The sequence below is a fragment of the Phascolarctos cinereus genome, unplaced genomic scaffold (assembly GCF_003287225.1).
Source record: "Phascolarctos cinereus isolate Bilbo 61053 unplaced genomic scaffold, phaCin_HiC Scaffold_3;HRSCAF=262, whole genome shotgun sequence".
Lineage (NCBI taxonomy): Eukaryota > Metazoa > Chordata > Mammalia > Diprotodontia > Phascolarctidae > Phascolarctos > Phascolarctos cinereus.
In genome coordinates this window covers 30,531,311-30,554,293 of record NW_027555736.1, presented here as the reverse complement: position 1 = coordinate 30,554,293, position 22,983 = coordinate 30,531,311, and the positions used below count along the sequence as shown (strand labels likewise).

General features: G+C 44.0%; 1 protein-coding gene and 1 pseudogene across 1 annotated transcript in view; one reads left to right on the top strand and one right to left on the bottom strand.

Moving 5' to 3' along the window:
* The window catches only part of STOX1 (storkhead box 1), a 65,315-nt gene extending 63,089 nt beyond the window's left edge, over positions 1–2,226 (bottom strand). The window contains 1 exon segment of the mRNA XM_020975215.1: positions 1,684–2,226. Coding sequence (XP_020830874.1) covers positions 1,684–2,089 — 406 coding nt within the window. The 5' untranslated portion in view covers positions 2,090–2,226.
* Positions 2,227–10,143: 7,917 nt separating this feature from the next.
* On the top strand, positions 10,144–21,194 carry LOC144456382 (E3 SUMO-protein ligase KIAA1586-like; annotated as a pseudogene).
* The last annotated feature ends 1,789 nt before the right edge of the window (positions 21,195–22,983 follow it).

The window sequence follows — 22,983 nt, the reverse complement described above, 5'->3', positions numbered from 1 at the left end:
AATCGATTTCTGTTCATTTTTAAAAAAACAGAGGAAGGGTATTACAGATGTGAAATGTGTGTACTTTCAGATGAGGTCACCGTATTATTATAGTTAATGCTTTATTTTATTATAAGAGAAGTGGGAGTAACATGTAACATAAAAATAAAATACATCAATACAACTATAAATGACAAAAAAATACATGTTGGGAAGGGAAAAGAAAAGAAGGCACTCTTTTCAGCATAATAATAACGACCAAACTTGCCCTTGAGAAGAACTGAGAAAATGCAGCTCCCTCCCACCCTCCGCTGCCGAGGGGGCAAGGGGGATGGCTGCCGAACACTTCGGCTATTGTCATTCTCGGCAAGTGTGGCCTTTTTTCCTCTTCCTTTTGGAATCTTTGTTACAAGGGATGGCTCCCCGAGCGCTCGGGTGTGTGGGATATATTAAAAAATGAGGGTGATGTAAAAACCAAAGGTAGCCATAAGATAATTTTTTAAATAAAAAAGCTTTGTCTTCGGATAGATTTAGAAATCCTTTAGTCCAACCCCCTCATTTTACAAAGGAAACTGACCAACCCCATCCCCTTCCCGACTGCCTGCAGAGAAGCCCTCGAGTCCCAGCTGAACCTATACAAAACACAAGTGAGGCTTTTGCCTCATTTGGGCTGAACTTTTTCAAGCTATGCAATAAAGCCCCTAGAGTAGTTTAGGGGATCCCAACCTTCCATTCTCTGGACCCCTTGGCTTTCGCAAACCTTCAAAATGAAAAGAAATAAACGGAGAGTTTGCCGTTCATATAAGAAATAAAATATAATCATTTACCAAATATTCCCAGCACGCCCCATGACCACGCCTATAATCATGATTCTCCTCCCCCTTAGGGACACTCATAGGTGTCCACAGAAGGGGAAACCGCTGGTGTAAGTCCAGTCATTGACGTACTAGCTGAGTGACCCAGGAAAAGTCTCTTGCCCCCCTCAGCGCCCCAGGCTGCGCTCTGAGACTATAAATTGTACACTAGTGGCCAGTCTGCATCGGTGGCGAAGGTTTTCTTCCAAGGAATCAGAAGTTCCCTACTCTGATGAAATCACAGCTCTGAACCAAATGTAAGGGCGGGGGAAGGGGGGGAGAGAGAGAAAGGGAAAGGGAGAGGGAGGTGGGGGAGAAAGGGGGGAGAAAAGGGGGGAGAGAGGGAGAGGGAGAGGGAGAGGAGAGGAGAGGGAGGGAGAGAGAGAGAGAGAGAGAGAGAGAGAGAGAGAGAGAGAGAGAGAGAGAGAGAGAGAGAGAGAGAGAGAGAGGAGAGGGAGGGAGAGATCGCCACCCCCGCCCGCCCACTCAAGGGGTCCGTGAAGGGGGCAGCTCTTTGCTCCCAAAATCTTTGGTGTCTATAGGAGGACCCCGACTAGATCAGTCCCGGAGGCTGCTCTGCGGAGAGCTCACCACCTAACTGGATAAGTCCCGCACTTGAGGGAGCGAGGTGCGCGCCAGGCAGGGACACCAAGAGAAGCGGGTCAGGTTCCCTTCTTTGCTCGCTTAGCCTCCCTCTCGAGAGAGAACTGATGCGTTCCAGAGCCAGGCCGAGCTGCCCGCGCCCTCTGGAGCCCCTGTCCCCCTACTTCGCCAGCCAACAGGTACTCGCGCCCCTGGTCCCCAACTCCAGCAGCGCCCGTCCCCCTCCTCGCCTCACGCGCTCACTCACCCACGGCGCGGATGCGGAAGCCCCGCGGCGGGCGCAGTGCCCGGCGCAGCCAGGCGTCCCGCAACACCTGTAGGCTGCCGGGTGGCCCGTGCACCAGTAGCACCCCGCGCCGCAGCCAGCCCTGAAAGGCCAGCCGGGAGGCTGCGCGGGCTAGGCGCGCGTTCCAGAAGCAGCGCGCGTTGGCACGACGGAAGGCACGGAAGAGCGCACGGCCTCCAGGCTCCCCATCCTCAGTATCCAGCGACCCCGGGGCCCCAGCTGGCAGCAGCTCGTCCAGGCTTGCTTCGGCTGCCCCGAGCTCCAGCTCCGGGTCCGGTTCCGGCGCCCCGGCGGCGCCCCGTTCCCGCTCCTGTCGGCACAGCACCAGCGCCAACGAGCCCGGGGCTAGCTGCACGGGGCGCGCCATCTCGCCTGCCCCGCAGCCCCGGGCCAGCCCGCCTCGGCGGCTGCCCCGCAGCTCACAACCCGCAGCCAGCAGCCAGAGGATCGGCTTACTGGGCAGCAGCGGCGGCTGCCTAGGGAACGCGGTTTTGGGGGCGGGGCCCGGGCTCGGGGCTCCGGGGGGCCGGGCTAGGGGCGGAGGCGGGGACGCGAATGAGCTAGGGTCAGGCTCGAAGGACCCAGCCGGGGGGCGGGGAAGGGGCGGGGCGAGGCGAGCAAGCAAGTGGGCTGGGGCTCGGGCCCCAAGTCCACTGGGTGTGGGGAGAAAAGGGGGGTTCAGCAGAAGGGAAGGGTGCCCCCTGCCCAGGAAAGGGCCCGAACGTGGCCCTGAGAACTAAGACGGTTAGAACGTTCAGCTTCCAATACAGAACCTGGGAAAGTTGAACCCAGAATTTCAGGGTGAAAGTAACCTTCGAATGCAGAATGTTGGGACATTCTGTTCTAGAATGTTGAGGGTAGGCTGTCACAACTGAAAGAGATCTTAGAAAAGGTGTTCCTATGCCCATCAGTTGGGGAATGGCTGAGCAAGTTGTGGTATATGAATGTAATGGAATGCTATTGTGCTATAAGAAATGATGAACAGGCTGACTTCAGAAAAACCTGGAAAGACTTATATGGTCTGATGCTGAGTGAAGTGAGCAGAACCAAGAGGACTTTGTACACAATAACAGCCAGGTTATGCAATGACTAAGATTGTTAAACTGAACCCTTCTCGGCATTATGAGAATCTAAGACATCTCCAAAGGCCTCGGGATGGAAAATGCTGTCCACACCCAAAGAAAGAACTATGGAAGTCGAATCGCTATCACTTATTTTTACCTTCTGTTGTTTTGTTTCATCTTTCTGATGGTTCCTCCTACTGGTTTTAATTTTTACTTACAACTTCACTAATGTGAAAATATGTTTAATCGGTATGTAAATGTAAAGCCTATATCAGATTGTGCGCTGTCTTGGGGAGGGTGGGGGGAGGAAGGGGGAGAAAAAATTTCAACTCAAAAGCATATGGAAGTGATTGTTGATAAATCAAAATAAATTAGTAAAATTTTTAAAAAATTTAAAAAAAAAAAAGAGTTCCTAATCTGGAGTCCGTGAATAGATTTCAGAGTGGCCGTAACTTGGACGGGGAAATAATTACAGCCTTGGTTTACTAACCTCTCAGTGTAGCGTGTCCTTCAAATAGGAATGTCAGTAACAGACGTTCTGAGAAGGGACCATGGGCTTCACTAGACTACCAAAGAGATATCTGACACACAAAAAGGTTAAACACACACACACACACACACACACACACACACACACATCTGCCTTACGACACTGAATGGAGAATGTCAGAGCCAGGAGAGCTTAGACCTCAGAATGACCTTGGAACATGAACTGTCAGAGCTTGGCGGGCCCTCGAAGCCATCTAGTGCACACCCTCTGTTGATGGAAAAGGAAACTGAGGCTTGGAGAGAAGGGACTAACCCCACGGGCATAGCTAGTTAGTGGTAGAGCTCGGGCAGCCAGCCTCCTGACTCCTGTTCTAGTATTTTTCACTACATTGCTGATCCGTTCTTCCTCTCCTCTCACCTGCCCCCAATATCATCTTCATCCTTTGGAAGCACACACTTGGCCCCCCAAGGAAGATCCATTGTTCTTGGTAACTCAGTGGGATGGTGTAAACATCTTTTCATCTAACTTCCTCATTTTGCAGAAAACGGACCAACCCCATTTCTTCCCTTGCTGCCCCTAAACCCTGGAGTCTCAGCTGAGTAGGCATAAAAAAGGATTTTCTCCATAAAAGCTAAGCTGCTTCAAGCTAAAGCTCCCCCAGCTCATGAAAGGGGCACAGAGTCGCCCAAGGGCCTATTCCATGTCATTAGGAGAAGCACCCACAGAACAGAGGAGGGTAGGAGCTCAACCTCGTTTAATTATATAAAACTCAATCTTCGGCACAGTGGAAGGAAGAATGGGGACTAGGGGCTAGTAAACTCTGTTCTGGTCCCAATTCTGATGGTAACTTTTTGTGGCCTTGGACAAATCACGTCCACTCCTCTGGAGATTGAATTAGAGTCTAACAACTGAACGCATATTTACAAAGGTCTATTGTGCCCAGAACATTTTATTAAGGGCATAGTGAACATTGTGAGGGTCTTTTGTGCCCAGAGCTTTGAGCTTTGTGCTAAGATGGGGGAGATAAGATGTTAACGCATAACCTAGTAAACTAGTAATCCATCTGGGAGTTCCTCCCATCTTTAACATTCCATGACTTGAAGGACTTGGAGATTAGTGCCACCACTGAGACAGGCCATTGCCATAGGGCTTTCATGGGGTTACAGAGCCAAAACACCCAGGCCCAGTAGCGGGGTATCTAGTACACCCCAGGATGTGAAGGAAGCAGAGGACCTCACTAGTCAAGATGGGGACACATCTCTATCCAGTCAACTGCTATACAAAGGGATGTTGGTGATACAAATCATTGGCTGTAAAGCTGGAAGGGGGTGCAGCTAGGTGGCACAGTGGATAGGGCAATAGCCCTGAAGTCAGGACATGAGTTCAAATCCAGCCTTAGACCAAACACTTGACCCTTACTAGCTGTGTGACCCTGGGCAAGTCAATTGCCTAAAAAAAACAAAAAAAACACAAATAAAGCTGGAAGGGACCTTAGAGACTGTATTGTCCAACTCTCCCACTTTTTAGATGGAGACTTTGAGACCCAGGGAGAGGAAATAATTTACCCCAGATAGACTTGAACTCAGGTCTTCTCACTGCAAAAAAAGTTCTTTCTGCTATAACATAATATTTGCACTATCAACTGTGTAAGTGCCTAGGAGGAAAATGTTTTGAAAACTAAACCACTATTAAAATACAAAAGTTCCCCTTCCTAACTTACTATTTGTGTGACCTTGGGCAAGTCACTTAACCTATTTGCAAACCACTCCTGTATCTTTGCCAAAAACAAAACAAAAACAAAGCAAAAAAACCAAAAACAAACGATAACAACGACAACAAAAAAACCAAATAGGGGCAGCTAGGTGGTGCAGTAGATGGAGCTCTGGCCTTGGAGTCAGGAGGACCTGAGTTCAAATGTGACCTCAGACACATAGCACTCACTAGCTGTGTGACTCTGGGCAAGTCACTTAACCCCAATTGCCTCACACAAAACAAAACCAAACCTCCATGGAAAAAATAGTCCAAGGGTTCGCAAAGAGTTGGGCAGGACTGAACAACAGTAACAAAGTAGGACTGGGATCTAGGTCCTTTTGCCCCCAGGGGCAGCTCTCTAGGCACCCATACATTATCCTAGAGCATGTCTTTGGTTTTTTAGGGGATTGAAGGCAACAGACCTTTGATTTCATCTGTGTAGGGAATTCCTGGTGAGGAAATTCTCTTCTCTGACACAGATAGGCACCTGCTTTACACATCATAGTCTTAAAGAGCTATCTGAGGGTAGGCAGAGGTTGTCACATGGTCACACAGTCGGTGAATGGCAGAGACAACCCGAGCCAGGACCTCCTGACTCTGCAGGCCCCTGGCTAGCTTCGAGGGGACGCAGCCTCTCCTGGTACCTTCCTTCTTATTTCCAAAGTTTTGCTGAAGGCAGAGGACTGGGGTCCGCCCTGCTGTTGTAGCCTCCATGATTCTATACCTCCATTCCCCTGCCCCAGAGTCAGGATCATTCCCTTTTCTTTCCTGTCCTAAGAATGGTCTTCACCTGGGGCTGAAAACCTGTTTGGTGACCTGAGGCACAAAGGCGAGCAGAGAAGCTAGGAACTCCCACAGCTGATTCTGATCTGTGGCCTTGGACAATGCCAGCATTTAACCTGGGGGCCTCCCCCCTGGGAAGAGGAAGATGGCAGCCAGACAGATCTTGTGCAGGAGGAAGACTGAATATGCTTAGGGCTGAACGTGCCAAAGGCAAAGATTGCCCCTGCCCTTCTCTCAGATAAGAAAAGTACCAGACTCTGGCAAGTCCCAGGACTCTGCCATACTGGAATAGTCAGTGCCAGTCTCTCTCTCTCTCTCTCTCTCTCTCTCTCTCTCTCTCTCTCTCTCTCTCTCTCTCTCTCTCCTCTCTCTCTCTCTCTCTCTCTGTCTCTCTGTCTGTCTGTCCCTCTCTCTCTCTCTTTCTCTCTCTGTCTATCTGTCTCTGTCTCTCTCTCCTTCTCCTCCTCCTCTCCTTCCTTCTTCTTCCTCTATTCACTCTACTCTTCTTTCCCTCCCTCTCTTCTTCCCCCTTTTCCCCTCCCCCTCCCTCTTTCTGCCTGTCTCTTTCTCAATTTGACCACAGAGTTACAAAGGATATAGAGCCAATACTTAAAAAACATACCCATGTGCCCAGATTTAGGGGAGTATGAGAAATCTGTCCACCACCAAATATCCCAATCTATCCTTAACTCAGTGGTTGCATCTTTGAAGGATGCCTGTGGCTCAGAGGTTGTCAGTCCTTACTGTTTGAAAGGCATTGTGCTAAGCTAAGGTACATGACTTGCCCGAGGTCACAAACTGTCTGATGGGGGATTTGAACCCAGCTCTTCCTGACTCTGAGTCTACAAATTCATTCCTTTCACCAGGTATGCATAACCATTTTTAGATAACAAATCGGGTGAAACCTAGAGACCTCTTCTCAAAATCATGTCTTTAGATGTATAAAATAAATCATCCAAGATTATAAAACAAACCAAATAAAATACAGTTAGCAAATTTCTTTTTTCAAAACAAGTTTCTGGACCTTAGGTTGAGAGCTCCTTCCTGTATTACACAAAGCTGCCTCAAAAAAAAAAAATAGAAAAAGAAGCCCCTGGTACTTTGAATCCATTCCCATCTTTTAGAGCCCACGTTGAATGGTGCCTCTTCCAGAAAGCCCATGCTGAACCTGCTCAAAGGTGATAATCTGTCCCCTCAGACTTCACAAAGCACTTTGTTCTGTATGTGTTCAATGCATTTTATCAGGAATTGTTGACGTATCCAAATTATCTGTGTTTGTGTCTCATCCCCCTCCTAGGCATTAGCTGGGGTTGGACTCTGGAAGAGGCCTGGTGGAAAAGTGTATATCCTATCAGGGTGACTCTGAGCAGACCCTGTCCCCTCTCTAGACCCCCTTTCTTTCTCAAACTTAAAATAAATGGGTTGGATTAGATAACCTCGAAGGTCCCTTCCATCTTGAACAAACTGAATTAATCAGATGGATTCCAGTTAGTAGCTGCATGGTATTAGCCAAGTAAGGCTAATACTTGTAAGGTAGGCTTGTTGTGAAGGACAAAAGAGTGAATATATGTTAAAAGTGCTTTGCAAATCTAAAATCACTAATTCCTTCTTTCTTTCTTTCTTTCTTTCTTTCTTTCTTTCTTTCTTTCTTTCTTTCTTTCTTTCTTTTTTTGCTAGGCAATTTCTTTCTTTCTTTCTTTCTTTCTTTCTTTCTTTCTTTCTTTCTTTTTTTTGCTAGGCAATTGGGGTTAAGTGACTTGCCCAGGGCAACACAGCTAGTAAGTGTTGTGTGTTATGTGTCTGAGACCAGATTTAAACTCAGGTCCTCTTGACTCCAAAGCCGGATCTCTATCCACTGCACCACCTAGTTGCCCCGATTCCTACTTTCTTTTAAAATTCAGCTAGGACAGCAAGATGGTGCAGTGGGCTGGGCCTGAAGTCTGGAAGATCTGAGTTCAAACTATAGCCTCAGACTCTTACTACCTCAGTGACCTTGAACAATCAAGTTAACCTTTGTTTGCTTCAGGTTCCTAATCTGTAAAATGGGGATGATAATAGCATCAGAGTTGTGGTGAGGATCAGATGAAATAGTAATTGTAAAGCACTTAGCCCAATGCCTGGCACATAATAAGCACTATAGAAATGTTAATTATTATTATTAGTTGTTGTTCAGCCTAATCACAACCTTCTAGTGGAGACCTTTCCCGATCTCCTCCCCAAGTCCTTCCCCACTCCCAGTTGCTAGTGCCTTTCAAAGGAGTTACTTTGTTTTTCCTGTGTATTTTTGTATTTATTTTTATTTGAATAGGTTGTCTCCCCAATAGAAGGTAAGCTACCCAAGGGCAGGCTCTATTCCTTGATTGTCTCAGTGGCCTATGTTCCTGGCACATAGTAGGTTTGCTTGATGTTGTTGTATCCTCAGAGGAATAATAGTAATTATAGCTAACGTTTACATAGCATTTTCAGGTTTAAAAAGCATTTTACATATTTTCTCTTATCTGGGGGCAGGGAATGTTTCACATTTGACCCTTTATTCCTGTCACATAGTGCCTGCCTCCTTAATAATTACTTGTTGAATGAATGAATGAATGGATGGATGGATGGATGGATGGATGGATGGATGAATAAATGGATAGATGGATGGATGGATGGATGGATGGATGGATGGATGGATGGATGGATGGATGAATAAATGGATAGATGGATGGATGGATGGATGGATGGATGGATGGATGGATGGATGGATGGATGGATGGATGGATGGATGGAAGGGGCAGCGGAATGTGCAGGCTTGGGATGCAGAAGTGCTCTGGCTTCATATCCCCTCCGTCCCTGGCTACCCCTGTGACTTAAGGCAAGTCATTTAATCTCTCGATCTTGGCGTCATCACTTGTAATGTGATGGCCTTAGACCAGATCACCTCCAAGTCCATTTCGGCTGTAGGTCTATGGTCCTCCAGAGAGCCATGAGTGGTTGTTATTTCTGAGCTCTAGGAAGGCTGGCTGTGTCCAGCATGAAGTAGGGACTTGTTAAAAGTTTGTTGACTAGATTTTACTTTTTGAAAAAGCAGCCCCTCGGTGTTTGGCTCTTCCTGGGCCACCCTGACCCAGAGGAGGCCAGCTAACAAGGGGAGGGCCTCCGGCTCTTCCTTCCCTAGCATTAGAACATTTTTAATAAAGCCTCATTAAGGCAGAGGTCAGAGGGGAAGCTGATGGGATTCAAAACAGGAGTTAAGGCCTCTTCTCAGGGGAACCGAGGAGACAGCCTTCAGGGAAGAACACCTGAGCCTGCCCAGACATTCTGCCAGCCATAGACAGTCACTGGGGACTGATGCAGTCTTGACATTGACACTGACCCTGCCTCCAGCTTTTTAAACTGGGCTCTGGCAAACAGAGCCCAGCAGGGCAGGTGGGGGTCAGGAGGTCAGGCTGAATCTCAGGCTTTTTAAGAGAAAGGGTGGCCTGGAGAGCACTTCCTACCGAGGAGGAGGAGGAGGGTGTAATGCTAGGGTAGCCCTGGTGGCCCCCTGGACCCCATTCACATGCAAATCCTCTGAAGGGAGCTGGCTCCCAGCCAGTTGCCCAAGCCCAGCTCAAAGGAGCTCAGTCTCCCATCCCTCCCCCCTTCCAGCCTTGAGTCTCTCCTCTCAGGCTTTTGGAAAGAAGCAGGGGGAAGGAAGGGTATGAAGGCATTGTTCTTCTGAGCCCACCATGAATATTAACGACAGAAACAAATGCAAAATACACTGGATTCATCGGGGGACTTAGGTTCAAATACCAGCTCTGCTATTTATTCTCTGCGTGACCCTAGGAAAGTCACTTTACTAATCTGAGCCTATTTTCTCCTCTGGAAAATAAGAGAGTTCAATACAGTTAAAATGAGAAGAAAAACAGTTATGGGATGGGGAAAAGGGGAGTCTTTGTAGCAAGTTTTTATTACAAGTCTCACGTCCAAGAGATATATGGAAATGATTCATATATATAAGAACAGGAGTCATTCCCTAATTGATAAATGGTCAAAAGTAATGAACAGAGAATTCTCAAAGGAAAAAAAAATCCAAGCTACCTGTAGCTAAATAACTAATAATTAAACAAATGCAAATTAAAGCAACTCTAAGGTTCAACCTCAGACCCATTAGTTTGACAAACTTGATAAACATAACAAACATTAAAGGGGCTATGGGAAAACAGGTGCATTAATGCACTGTTAGTGGGGCTGTGAAGTGGCCCAGGCATTCTAGAAATGAGTTTGGAACTACGCCCCCAAAGTTACTGAAGGCTTTGACCCAGAGACACCAGTACTTGGTCTGTACCCTAATCAAAGAAAGAGGAAATGGACTCGTGTAAGCAAAACTATTTATAGCAGTGGCAAAGAATTGGATATGCCTACCAACTAGGAAAAGGCTGAACCAAATCATGCTGTTAATTCCAGTACCTTCTCTGTGCTGTTTCCTGTTTATCCTGGGTCTATGGAGTGTTCAGGGCAGACCAGCACCTCGGCGTGAGGACTTGCTGAGCCCTTTTCAGGGCTGCTCATCACCTTTGGTGTCTACCTGTCACCCAGCTCTCACCTCTGGCTCCAAGATACAGTCTGCACAGTGGCCACACCCCAGTAAAACTGCCTCAGCAGATGGGCTCAACCAGGTTGAGGAGGACCAACAGTCCTCGAAACCATTGGTGAGTTAGGGGGATGTCTACCCCAACCGCGTGAAGCTTTCCTCCCACAGAATGGGCGGATGAGAATGATCTGTTTCAATGGCCGCGAAGGTGAAATAGGCGCCGTGGAGCACTGAGAGCTTGGTCAGACATCAAAGAAACCAAGGTCATCTGCTGCATCCCGGGTCGTCACCAGTGGTCTTAACTCTTGTCCTGCCGCTGGACAAGAGAGCGTGAGCCTCACTTAAATCCAAATTCACAAGCAAGTCAAGACCTCACCCTGTGATGTCAATGGTCCTCTTGGTCTGACATGTATCCTGTACACAGCTTCGTTGTTCGGTTGTTTCAGTGTGTCCAACTCTGTGTGACCCCACGTGGGGTTTTCTTGGCAAAGATACTGGAGTGATTTACCATTTCTTTCTCCAGCTCATTTTACAGATAAGGAAACTGAGGCAAAGAGGGTGAAGTGACTTGACCAGGGTCACACAGGTGGTATCTGAGGCTGGATTGAATTTAGGAAGGTGAACGTTCCTGATTCCAGGCCCTAGTGCTCTGTTCGTGATGGTGCCACCTAGCTGTACTTTGTATATTTTTGCATATTGTCTTCCCCAGTTGAATTGTAAGCTGGTTGAGGTCAGGGACTATCTTTTGCCTCTTTTTGTATCCCTAGCACTTAGCCCAGTGCCTGACACATAGTAGGCACTCAATAAGATATTAATTGATTGATGATATGAGTTTATTGGAATACCATTTTGTCATATGGAGTGACAAAGGGGATGGCTTTAAAGAAACCTGGGGGTGCAGCTAGGTGGTGCAGTGGATAGAGCACCAGCCCTGAAGTCAGAAGGACCTGAGTTAAAACCAGCCTCAGACCAAACACTTGACACTTACTAGCTGTGTGACCCTGGGCAGGTCACTTAACCCTAATTGCCTAAAATTTAAAAAAAAAAGATACATAAAAAAGAATTATTATTTAAAAAAAAAGAAAGGAAACCTGGGAAGATACTTTTGAATTGGTGCAGAGTGAATTGAGTGCAACCAACAACAATGTAAGGAAAAACAATTTTAGAAGACCTAAAAGTTCTAATCAATGTAATTATCATCCCAACGATGCATCGTTCTACCCACCAACTCAGAGAAGTGATGGATTCAGAACGCAGAATGAAACGTACGTTTCTGCACGTGACCAATGTGGGAGTCTGTTTGGCTGGACCATGCATATTTGTCACACAGGGTTCCATTTCCTTTCCAGTGGGGAAGAGAGGGGAAAGAGGGAGAGGGTTTAAAAAAAGTGAGAAGAGACCTAAAGAGCCACAGACTAGCAGGACAGCTTTGAAAGAAACATGATACATTTGTTATATACTTAAAAAGAAAAAATGAGTTCTACATAGCAGAAATGGACAGTTTCATGTATCATCCCTTTCTTCTGTTCTACAATGTATATGGAAATGTATATTTGGTATTTAACATTGGAATAATAACTTTTAAAAAAGGAAATGAGGGGATTAGGTCCTTACACCCTTGCAAGCTCAAAATCCATGATCCCATGGCTGAAGACACAGTGTCACTATTTCACAGATCCTAGGATAATATGCCTCAATAAAATCAAGTCTTTTTTTAAAAAAAAAATTCTAGCCAACATCAAGATTCAGCGTAAGACACATTCAGACACAGGCAGTGTGTTTTGCTTGACTGTGTATGTTTGTTACACGGGCTTGGTTTTTTGTTTTTCCACTGGGAGGGAGAGGAGATAGTGGGGGGAGAAAGGAAGAGTAAGAAGGAAAAAAAGAAGCAAAATAGGTTTCATTGAGGCATCTTTCAAAAAACTACAGAGAAGAGAGCTGAAGGAAGGTCAGAAAGAAGCATAGATAAGTAGGTTAGCTTTGAAAGCTACAGACTGAATTTGTCTTATACTTAAAAAGAAAGACCAGATTGCTTCTCAGTTTTTGCAGCTGTTTTTGACAGATACTGAGTTCTTACCCCTGGAGTTGGAATCATTTGACTCCTCTGTTCTTGACTTATGTGCCTAATCGGCTCCACTAATGAACCTCTCTCTTTTTAATTCAGAACCACCTCGTTTTGATGCTTATTACTTTGTACTAGAATTTGACATCTGTTAGTTCAATTGGCTGGGGGAGATGGAAGAGAAAATAAATTCTTGTCATTGAGAAAAATTAATTTAAAAAAAGAAAATCAAGCTATACATAATGAGTTTCATATACAATCCTCTCTGTTCTACTATATATATATATATATATATATATGGAAAGATTCATTTTATTTGGTCTTTGTTAAGTTCAGAATAAAAAATTCTACTACTACTGACATTATTATTATGATAGCTAGCATTTATATAGCACTTTTAAGGTTTTAAAGTCCTTTTACAGCTGTTATCCCGTTAGGTCCTCTTAACAACCCTGGGAGGTAGGTGCTATTATTATCATCGCCATTTTATAGATGAGGAAATTTAGGCAGAAAAAGATTAAGTGACTTACCCAGGGTCACACAGCCAGGAACTGTTTGGGGCAGGTTTTAAATTGAGTTCTTCCTGATTCTCAGGTACAGCATCCTAGTCACCATCCCATCTAGCTGCCAACATGTAGGTGACTTTTGTGGGTTTCCAAAACAATGAAATTTGTGTTTTCATGCCTCAACATCATCATGTCAATGATGACAACAGTAATGATGATGATATAATGATAAATGTCACTTGAAGATTTGCAAAATACTAGATTTGAACTGAAGAAGTCCATAGGCAAGTCACTTAGCCACTCGGTGCCCCATTTTCTCCATCTGTAAAAGAGAGATGATGGTAATCCTAGCATTTACCCCAAAGGGTTGTTATGAAGATTAAATGGAAATGTAGGTACTTTGAAAATCTTAAAGCGCTGGCAGTTATCAACATTATTATTATATCATTGGTCAACACAATTATTATTTTCATTTTTCAGAAGAGGCAACTGTTCCTCAGAGATACGGAAGGGATCAGAGGCAGAATTTGAACCCAGGTCTTCCTGACCCTAAGTCCAACCACCTCACTACTACACTATGAGGAACTTCTCCCAAAAGCTAATTTTTCATTGTTCATATTGTCATGGCTTCACAGAAATTTCCAAAGTAAGGGAAGGCGAGGTCCTGGGAGATGGCAAAAGGGGGGATGTTGACTATTCCCATTTTGCAAGCCACAGGAACATAGGATTTCTGTTTAGAAGAGCCCTTAGAGATCATCTCTTCTAGTCCCTTCATTTTATGGACAAAGAAACTGAGTCTGAGTATGATCATGACTTGTTTGGGTCATACAAGTGGTAAGGGGCAGGGCTAAGCTGCAAACTCAGGTCTTTTGACTCCAAAGCCACAGTTCTTCCTACTCTATACCCCCACCGGGGGAAGCTGAGGAGAAGGGCCTTACCTCTAAGCCCCAATTCTCAGCCGCTTCAGTGAGGACAGCAAAGAATTCCCAAGTCCATGTCTTTGGAATTCAGGAGGGCAGGACCTCAGTCTCCTTTGTACCCCCAGGCTGACAAGGCAGACTTTCCAAAGATGAAAAAGAGGGATTTTCAATGCTGTTCCCACTCACTGCCAGTTCAATCCTGAGCTTATCTGCTGAGCTTGTCAACAGGGAAACCAATTAGTGCCAACTTCGATTGGAAAAGCAGTCTCTTAAGGAGCTGGCTGAGTACACCAGCTCATTTCACACAGGACACAAACAATCTGGGGTCACAGGGTTGACCTGGACTAGATTCAAACCAAGGTTCCGCTCTTACCAATCCTCCCCAGCCCCTCTAACCCTCTAATTAAAAAAAAAAACCCTCATTTACCAGGAGGGAAACTATGTGGTGGGAAGAAGCCAATGTGCTCCACAAATTTAATACCCGCTACAAGATGCCGCTGTAATTTCCTACAGATATTTATGACAAAGCTTCTTACAGCCAAATGCTTTCATCCGATTGGCTCAGAATCCTTTTACTGGGTACCAGAGAGTGGGCCTTAAGCTTTGTAGCCCTAGGTTCTTAGAGAGCCAGAGAAGGATGGAATTTCATAGTTGAAAGGGAAATCTCATCCAATCCAAACCTGAACAACGATCCCCAAGACAAAAAAACCCTAACAAGTGGGTCATTGCAGCCTTGGCCCAAAGTCCTCCAACCTCTCCCAAGGCAGTCTGTTCTGCTTTGGGACAACTCTAATTAGTAGGAAGTTTTCCCTGACATCAAGCATAAATTTGCCCCCCTTTTGCTCCTTATCCTGCCCTCTGGGGCCACACAGAGCAGGATTAATCCCTGTTCCACATGCCAGCCGTTCAGTTACTTAAAGACAGCTAATATGGACCTCCTGATTTTTCTTTTCTGCAGACTAAACATTACCAGCCAGTTCCTTCACCTGATCCTTCTGTGACTTGAACTCCAAGGCTCTTCCCTGCCCTGGTTGCCTTCCTCTGGACTCTCTCTGGCTTACCAGAGTCCTCACACTGTGGCACCTGGACCTGAACACAAGAGTCTGTGGTCTGACCAGGGCAGGGCCCTCACGATCCTCCTCACTCCTGGAAGCCCGACCCGTCTCAATGTAGAGTAAGGTTTCGATTGCTTTGGGTCACCGAGTCACGCTGTTGACTGGCAGTGAGCTTCCAGACCTTTTAAACACCTCGGACCTTTCCAGAAAATAGCTGCCTAACCACGCCTCCTCCACCCTGAGCTTCGATGTTTGCTGGGTCCCTCACTCGATGTCATTTCCTTAGCCCCAGCCCAAAAATTCTCTTTGGACCTAGCTCATCCAGGGACTGAACTGTGTGTCTGCCATGCGTCCATCGTTTGATAAGCATACCACTTACGCCTTCCTCTAAGCCATTGAGACTATTCTCCAGCTTCTCTCCCTACCTGGCCGCCTGATCCTTTTCGGTCTCCTCATCAACCACGTCTTGCACCCATTTGTCATTGTATCTCAGTTCTTTCCTCTACGTTTGGGATCTAATCAGATCTCTCATAAATCCAACTGTTATCTCTCTGCTGGTAATAACATCACATATTTAGCCGCAACCTGTCTCTTGAGTGTCAGTCCTGAATGTCTAACCGCCTTCCAGCCATCGCCACTTGAATGTCCCACAACTCAAACTCAACACGTCCCAAACAGAACGCGTTATCTTTCCTGCTAAATCCATCCATCCTTCTCATTGTCCTACTTCAGTCCACGGGGCAGCAGCATTCATCCACTTATCCTATCGGCAACCTAGAAGTCACCCCTGACCTCTTCCTCGCACCCCCCCACCACACTACCCCCTATCTCCAATAAGTGGCTGAGTTCTAATAATTCCACCTCCTCAACATCTCCATCAGTCACCTTCTCTTTACTCATACCCAAACCACCTCAGTCTAAACCCTCATCACCTCTTGCCTCGACTGTTTCCAAAGATTCCTCTCCCTGTATCCAGCCTCTCCCTCTCTGATTTATCATCTGTGCAGCCAGCAGCCAAGCTAATCTTCTTCTTCTTCTTCTTCTTCTTCTTCTTCTTCTTCTTCTTCTTCTTCTTCTTTCTTCTTCTTCTTCTTCTTCTTTTTGGCTAGGCAATGGGGTTAAGTGACTTGCCCAGGGTCAGACAGCTAGTAAATGTCATGTGTCTGAGGTCAGATTTGAACTCAGGTTCTCCTGACTCCAAGGCTGGAGCTCTATCCACTGTGCCACCTAGCTACCCCCCAAGCTAATATTCTTAAAGTACAGGTCTTCCCATGTTACTCACTTGCTCGGGAGGCTCAAGGGATTCCTTGTGCCCCTTGGATAAATACAAACCAATCTGCTCAGCATTTAGAGCCCTTAACCATCTGTCTTCAACCTAGAATTCCAGGCTAATTACATATCTGTACATGTAATTATGATTATGATTATGCTCATGCATTTTACTCGCCAAATAGCATGACTTGCTTTGCCTCTGTGTGGCCCTCCATATCCCATGCCTGGAACGCTCTCCCTCTTCCCCTCTACCTCTTGGAACCTCTAGCTCCCTTCAAGGCTCAGCTCAGATGACACCTCTTTTAGGAGGCCTTCCTTGATTTCCCCTGTTGGAAGTGTTCATTGACCTACTCTTCAAGCAAATCACTGAGTATCAATTTTATATGTATCCTATATTTACTTACATGTAAACACTGAGAAGCAAGATGAGTATTAGACCAGAAGTCAGGGAGACCAGGGTTCAAATCTCACCTCAGTTGTTTCATGGCTGTATGACCCTGAGCAAATCACTCTCTCATTTCAGTCTGTCCACCTGCAAAATTAGGGGTATGGACCTGAGAGCTCTTCTAACTGCTATCTTCTCCCCCCAGTAGACTATAAGCAAGTGCAGGGGCTGTGTCCTGTATCCTCCCCTGGACTCCAGCAGAGCCCCTGGCACATGGTAGGAGTTTGAGTAAATACATGTTTTTGACTATTAGATTGATTGACAAAAATCTTAAAGGCTCCCAAAGGGACCTTGGGTCCAGGAGACATGTTTCTTGATAAAAGCAGAAATACTTTCATGCCTAGATAAAGACTATGTCATATTTGAACCTTTCATTACAAAATATTTCCTGAAGTCCCTGGAAAGTTCCAAATAAATTACTTTTAAGTGGAAATCATATGTCTAAAATACAATTTTATTGGTATATTTTGTTTTTACATTGTCTAAATTTCCCATTTCTCCATCCTCCAGCCATTTTTATAGGACATGTTTCCAAAAATTTCAATTAGATTTTAATCTACAGTAGAGGCATTAATTAGCTGCTTGAATCTCCTTTTTTCCATAATGACACTAACCTCTCATTAATTTGGAATTGGAGGTTACCAACAATCTTTTAATTACTAAACCCGATTACCTTTTCTCAATTCTTCTCCTTCTGGACCTCTCTGAATCTTACCTAAACTCCCTAATCACTCCTAATGCTAATTCATTCAGAATCCAGTGCTCTGCACCCAGTAGGTGCCTAATGAACAGTAGATGCCTAAGCCCTTCATTTTACAGATAATTCGGAACTGTGGTCTGGCACCTTGCGTAGATTCACTTGAGGGTAACCCATGTTCCTCACACAGCCTTTCAAAAGCTGTAACATAGAATAACACATTTGTTACATATGTATAGGGGGCATAAATTCTAACCTATTAAACAAAGGAAAGAAATTATTGGAGACAAGATGTATGAACTTGAGCATATAAAATAAAACTTGAATTTTGTACAATTAAAAAAATCTAAGAGAGGAAAGAAACAGATTGGGAGAAATTTTTTATATTTAAAATGTCAGATAAAAGTTTGGCATCCAGATTTTATAGAGCAGTGACACAAATCTATAAGGGCAATATTCTGTCTCTAAATAAAAATATTCAGAACAAATGAACACAGAAAGGCAATATCAGTTGTAAGGAAGCAATGGGAAAAATGGAGATTATCCTGTATTAAAACAATAAAAATAAGGACAAAAATCTCCAAGGTATCACTGCACACCTTTCAAACTAGCAAAAGTAAATAAAAATAATAAAGCATGATATTAGTGGAGCTGTGGGGAAACAGATGCATTCATACATGACTGGTGTAATTGAAATTAGTATAGTCTTTCTGATGAGCAATCTGGCAATATGAAAGGGCCATAAAAATGACCATATTTTTGGAAGGTTATCCTATATTAAAAAAAAATCACAAACCTCTGAGGTACTACTGCATACCTTCAAAACTGACAAAATGAATAAAAAATAGTAACACATGACATCAGTAGAACTGTGAGGAAACAGCTATACTCATACATTACTGGTGTAATTGCATGCTAGAATCTTTCAGAAGAGCAATCCGGAAACTCAGTTATCTCATCATAATGGCTATACCTGAAGAAAGTAATAATTTTGAAATATTGGTACAAAGTTTTTTAGAGCTATATTACTTGTAATAATTGGGGACTGGCCAAGCAAATTGTGATATGTTTATGTAATGGAGTTTTAGAATGCTGCTAAAAACAAAAACTATTTGGAATATAGAGTAATCTGTAATCACAGTTTCATGGGTTTGGTGCTGGAAAGGACTTTGGAGAGCATCTACTCCAGCCCCCTTACTTTCCAGATGAGGAAACTGAGGCTCTGAGAAAGGAAATGATTTGTCCAAGATCATACAGGTCAAAACTGGTGAGGCTCAAATTTGAACCCAGGTCCTCTAAGTGTCTCCAAATTCAGTTCTCCTTTCTGCTACACCACACTGGGAAAGCCCTGTATAAAATAATGCAAATAAGGAAAAAGCAGACCTAGAAATACAGCATCATTTGACCACATGTACCTATATGTGAATGTACTAGAGGCATCAGGAGGGGATTTAGAGTGAAGAGTTGATAAGTGGTCATTGTTACTATTAGTCAGAACATTCCAAAAGTGTTAGCACAATTTAAGGTTATTAAATGAATTTAAACTTGAAGTATTAAGCTATTAATTAATTAAACTTAAAGGATTCAAGCTATTAAGGCTTAAAACTGCACTGGGACTTTTGGGACACCTTGTGTCTCTAGCTTGATGTTTGACCAGATCACATCTTCAGTTTCTCCTCACCTGTAGGCCTGTAGGCTCTTTCCTTGCTTAAAAAAACCCTTCACTTTGACCCTGACATCTCCTCATATCATTATCCTGTGTCCTACATCTCATCCCATCCCTCCTTATCGAAGTAAGACTTGTAGGAAAAAGCAGCGATACTCAACTTTTCCTCACATCTCACCCCCTTTTGAACCTCTTGTAATCAGGCTTTCTTGCCATCACTCAATGGAAGCTACTCTGTCAAAGCTTTCCTATGAATTCAGCTGTATGATAGAGCTGGCTTGTACCAGACCTCAAGAGCCGAATGTTAAATTTTTAGGAAATTTGTGAGCCTGTTGTGAAACGTAGCCCATGGACAATTCAGTCGGCTTCTAGACCAATAATGCTATTTGTGGTTTTAAAAGGATTGGTGTCAGCCACAGCAGAACATGTTTTCAATACATTATTGTCTATTTTAAATTTTTGTGGCTTCGATAATGAATATTTGAAAGTGAACTTAATTGTGTTTTATTCTGATGGAGGTAAAAAGAAGCATTTTGAAGCATTTACTAGGTGCCTGGCACCCATCCTAAGCACTTTACAAACATTATCTCATTTCTTCCTCATAACTACCCTGTGAAGAAGGAGCTATTATTGCCCTGTTTTACAGTTAAGGAAACTAAGTCTGAGAGAGGTTAAGTGACTTGTCCAGGGTCACACAGCAAGTTAGTGTGTGAGGCAGAGTTTGAACTCAAGTCTTCCTGACTCTGAGCCTGGTGCTCTATCCACTGTACCACCTAGCTGTCCATAATGGGACTGATACAATACTGGAAAGAAAGTCTGGAGACTCTATGAAGTTCTTAGAAATTTTTCCTAAAATCATCATTTGACACTTTTTAAATCATTGACTGCAGTCGTCATTTGACAATTTAATACCTGAAATAAAATAAGTTAATCATTTTAAAACAATTCTGGGTAAACTGATTCAGTTTTATCACTGGGCTTGGATTCAGGAAAACTGATCTTCCTGAGTTCAAATCTGGCCTCAGACACTTCCTAGCTGTATGACCCTGGCCAAGTCACTTAACCCTGTTTGCCTCAGTTTCTTCACCTGTAACACGAGCTGGAGAAGGATATGGCAAACCATCCCAGTATCTCTGCCAAGAAAACTCCAAGTGGGCTCATGAAGAGTCGGACGTGACTGAAAACAACTGAACAATAGCTAAAACAATAAAACTCAAGCCACACTAGAAATTACAGCTAAAGAATTCGAAAACTAAAACTATTAAATTGGCTGAGTCCTAGGACCAGGATGAGTGGAATGTGGGCCAAGCATAGCCACTAAGAATGGGCTGCATATCTTGCATCAAATGTGCATTTTTCTTGTTCTTTTCATCTTGGTTTGACAAAGAGATTAGCTAACACTAATTTCTTCCCAAGAGCTTACTTTAGTAATTGACATTCTTGAAGGATTTTCATTGCTTTCAACTGCATTGATGCCAAGATGAACAAACATTCCAAAAGCCACCAAATTAATCAAATGCACCATAAGAGCTCTGGAAAATGTAAAGGTTGGTGCTGGAAAGTATGGATCACAACTTAAAGACTGCGATTAAGTCAGATGAACTTAAAGACATTCCATTGAACAGAAATAATCCATTTAATGCCCTTTTTAAGAATATGTTCACTGGAAAATATAATCCAACATGTGAACTTATATCTTTTATCAGATGGAAATGATGAAAGCAATTTTAATTATTTTGATTTATTACAGCCATCTACTTGGCCTTATGAAGAACTAACTACATCATGGATAGCTGGTGAAAAAATGTTATCTCATTTAAGTGAAATTTTAAAACACGAAATTGATTTGTATGGTTTTGGAGGTTTTGTAGATAATAATATTACACAAGCAATATTCCACTCCCTGAAACTATACAGAAAGACAATTAGTACTGTTGCTATCAGTAGCTCTAAAGGGGAAAGAAATTTCAGTTTAATGAATATAATTTGTAAAAGGGTGAGAAGTAGTTCAACGATAGGCCACACATCAGATTTAATGACAATAAATTTATTGGAAAAAGAATTAGGGGATTGGGATGCAACTCCATTTTCAAATTATGGTTGAATTGCAACCATAGGTTGGCTATGGACATGAGAGTTTGGCAAAAATCAGTGAAAGCATTGTGTGAGAATCAATTTGTTATACAGAATTTACAGCAATGAGTTTTGTAAATTTTATTATCATTTGTAAATTGTGTGCTATACCCATCCTTTATATAAGTAAAATTTGTAATAAATTTACATATGTGTATATATGCAGTTTTTTTTTAGAAAGCAAATTGTTAAATATTGATCAGCATACCACTGTCTACAATCTCTTCTTTGCTAAATGTGACAACCTTGTTTTTCTCAGTCCTCGTCCTTTTTGACCCCTCCGTAGCCTTTGAAACTGACCATCCTCTCTTCCTAGGTCTTCTCTCCTCATGGGGTCTCATGACTCTAGTCTTTCCTGGTTGCCCTCTTTGTCTGACTGACCTTCTTCCATCTCCTTTGCAGATCACAAACAATCTCAGGCCCCTCCCCCCCCCAACACAGGTATTCTCCAAGCAAGGCTCTGACTTGGGCTCTCTTTCATCTCTTTACTTTCTCACTTGTGATCGCATTTGTTCCCATGGGTCAAAAGACTATCTCGTGGAGGTGATTCCCAAATTTATATATCCAGCCCTTACCTCTTTCTAGAGTTAGAGTAGCCCTACATAGACCTAGGGCCTGGAGTCAGAAAGACCTGAGTTCAAAGGTGGCCTCAGACACTCATTAGCTATGTAACCTTCAGGGAATCACAAGAGCTTTCTGTCTGCCTCAGTTTTCTCAACTGTAAAATAGGGATAATATCAGTACCTACCTACCAGGGTTATTGTAATGATCAAATGAGATTGGAGTGCTTACTTAGCACGGTGCTGGGCACCTAGTAAGCTTCAGGTAAATGCTTTCGCCATTTTCCCAGGGAATTTAGAACAACATATTCACATTGGAACACTCTGACTGGGCAAGCTTTGGGCTTGAGTTTTTCCAAGGGAGGAGGTGAAGGCCTTAAACCATAAGCTCCCCCCGCCATTCCTCACGCCTTCCCCACTTCAGGGGCTTTCAACTCTGCTTTTATTTTAAGAAGTTTAATAAAGAGTTTTACTGCTAACATAAGTAAGCACTGGTAAATCACAGCTGGCCTGAATTTGCATTTTTACAGTTGGGCAATGGAGCTGGAGGTGGGGCTCTCACAGCTGGAACATTCCAAGTCAATCAATCCCCCCTTTCTCTCCAGATGCACAGGACCCGTTCTCAGCATTGCCTTCTTCCAACCTTACAGGCCCGAACTACAAGCCACTTTTCTGTCTTGGGAAGGAGAGTTTGGATTCCACATACAAGGAAAGTCAGGAGTAATTCTCCCTCTAGCATGAGAATGTTGTCGTTCAGTCACATCTGACTCTTCATGACCCCCATTTGGGGTTTTCTTGGCAGAAATACTGGGGTGGTTTGCCATTTCCTTCTCCAGTTCATGTTATAGATAAGGAAACTGAGGCAAACAGGGTGAAGTGACTTGCCCAAGATCACACAGCTAGTAAGTGTCTAAGGCCAAATTTGAACTCAAGTCTCCCTGGCTCTAGGCCGGGCACTCTATCTACTGTGCCGACTACCTGCCTTATTGGATTTGGGGATTTCAGTTCAAATCCCAGTTCTGCCACTTACTACTGGGTGCCTTTGGGTAACCGATCAAAAGCTCTCTCGGCTTCATTGTTCTAAAGTGAAGGGGTTGGATCACAGGACATCTAAAGACCCTTCAGCTCTAAAACTATAATCTCAGGATCAAAAACTTTCTTGGCACCTGAATCTGACAAAGAACCTAGCTGGAAAAATGGGATGCCTGAGGACACCGAGCCTGGTCAAGCCAAAAAAATAATTACTAGTAGTTTACAATGATCGGCTTGGCATGCGGAGCCTTTCATAACCTGGCCCC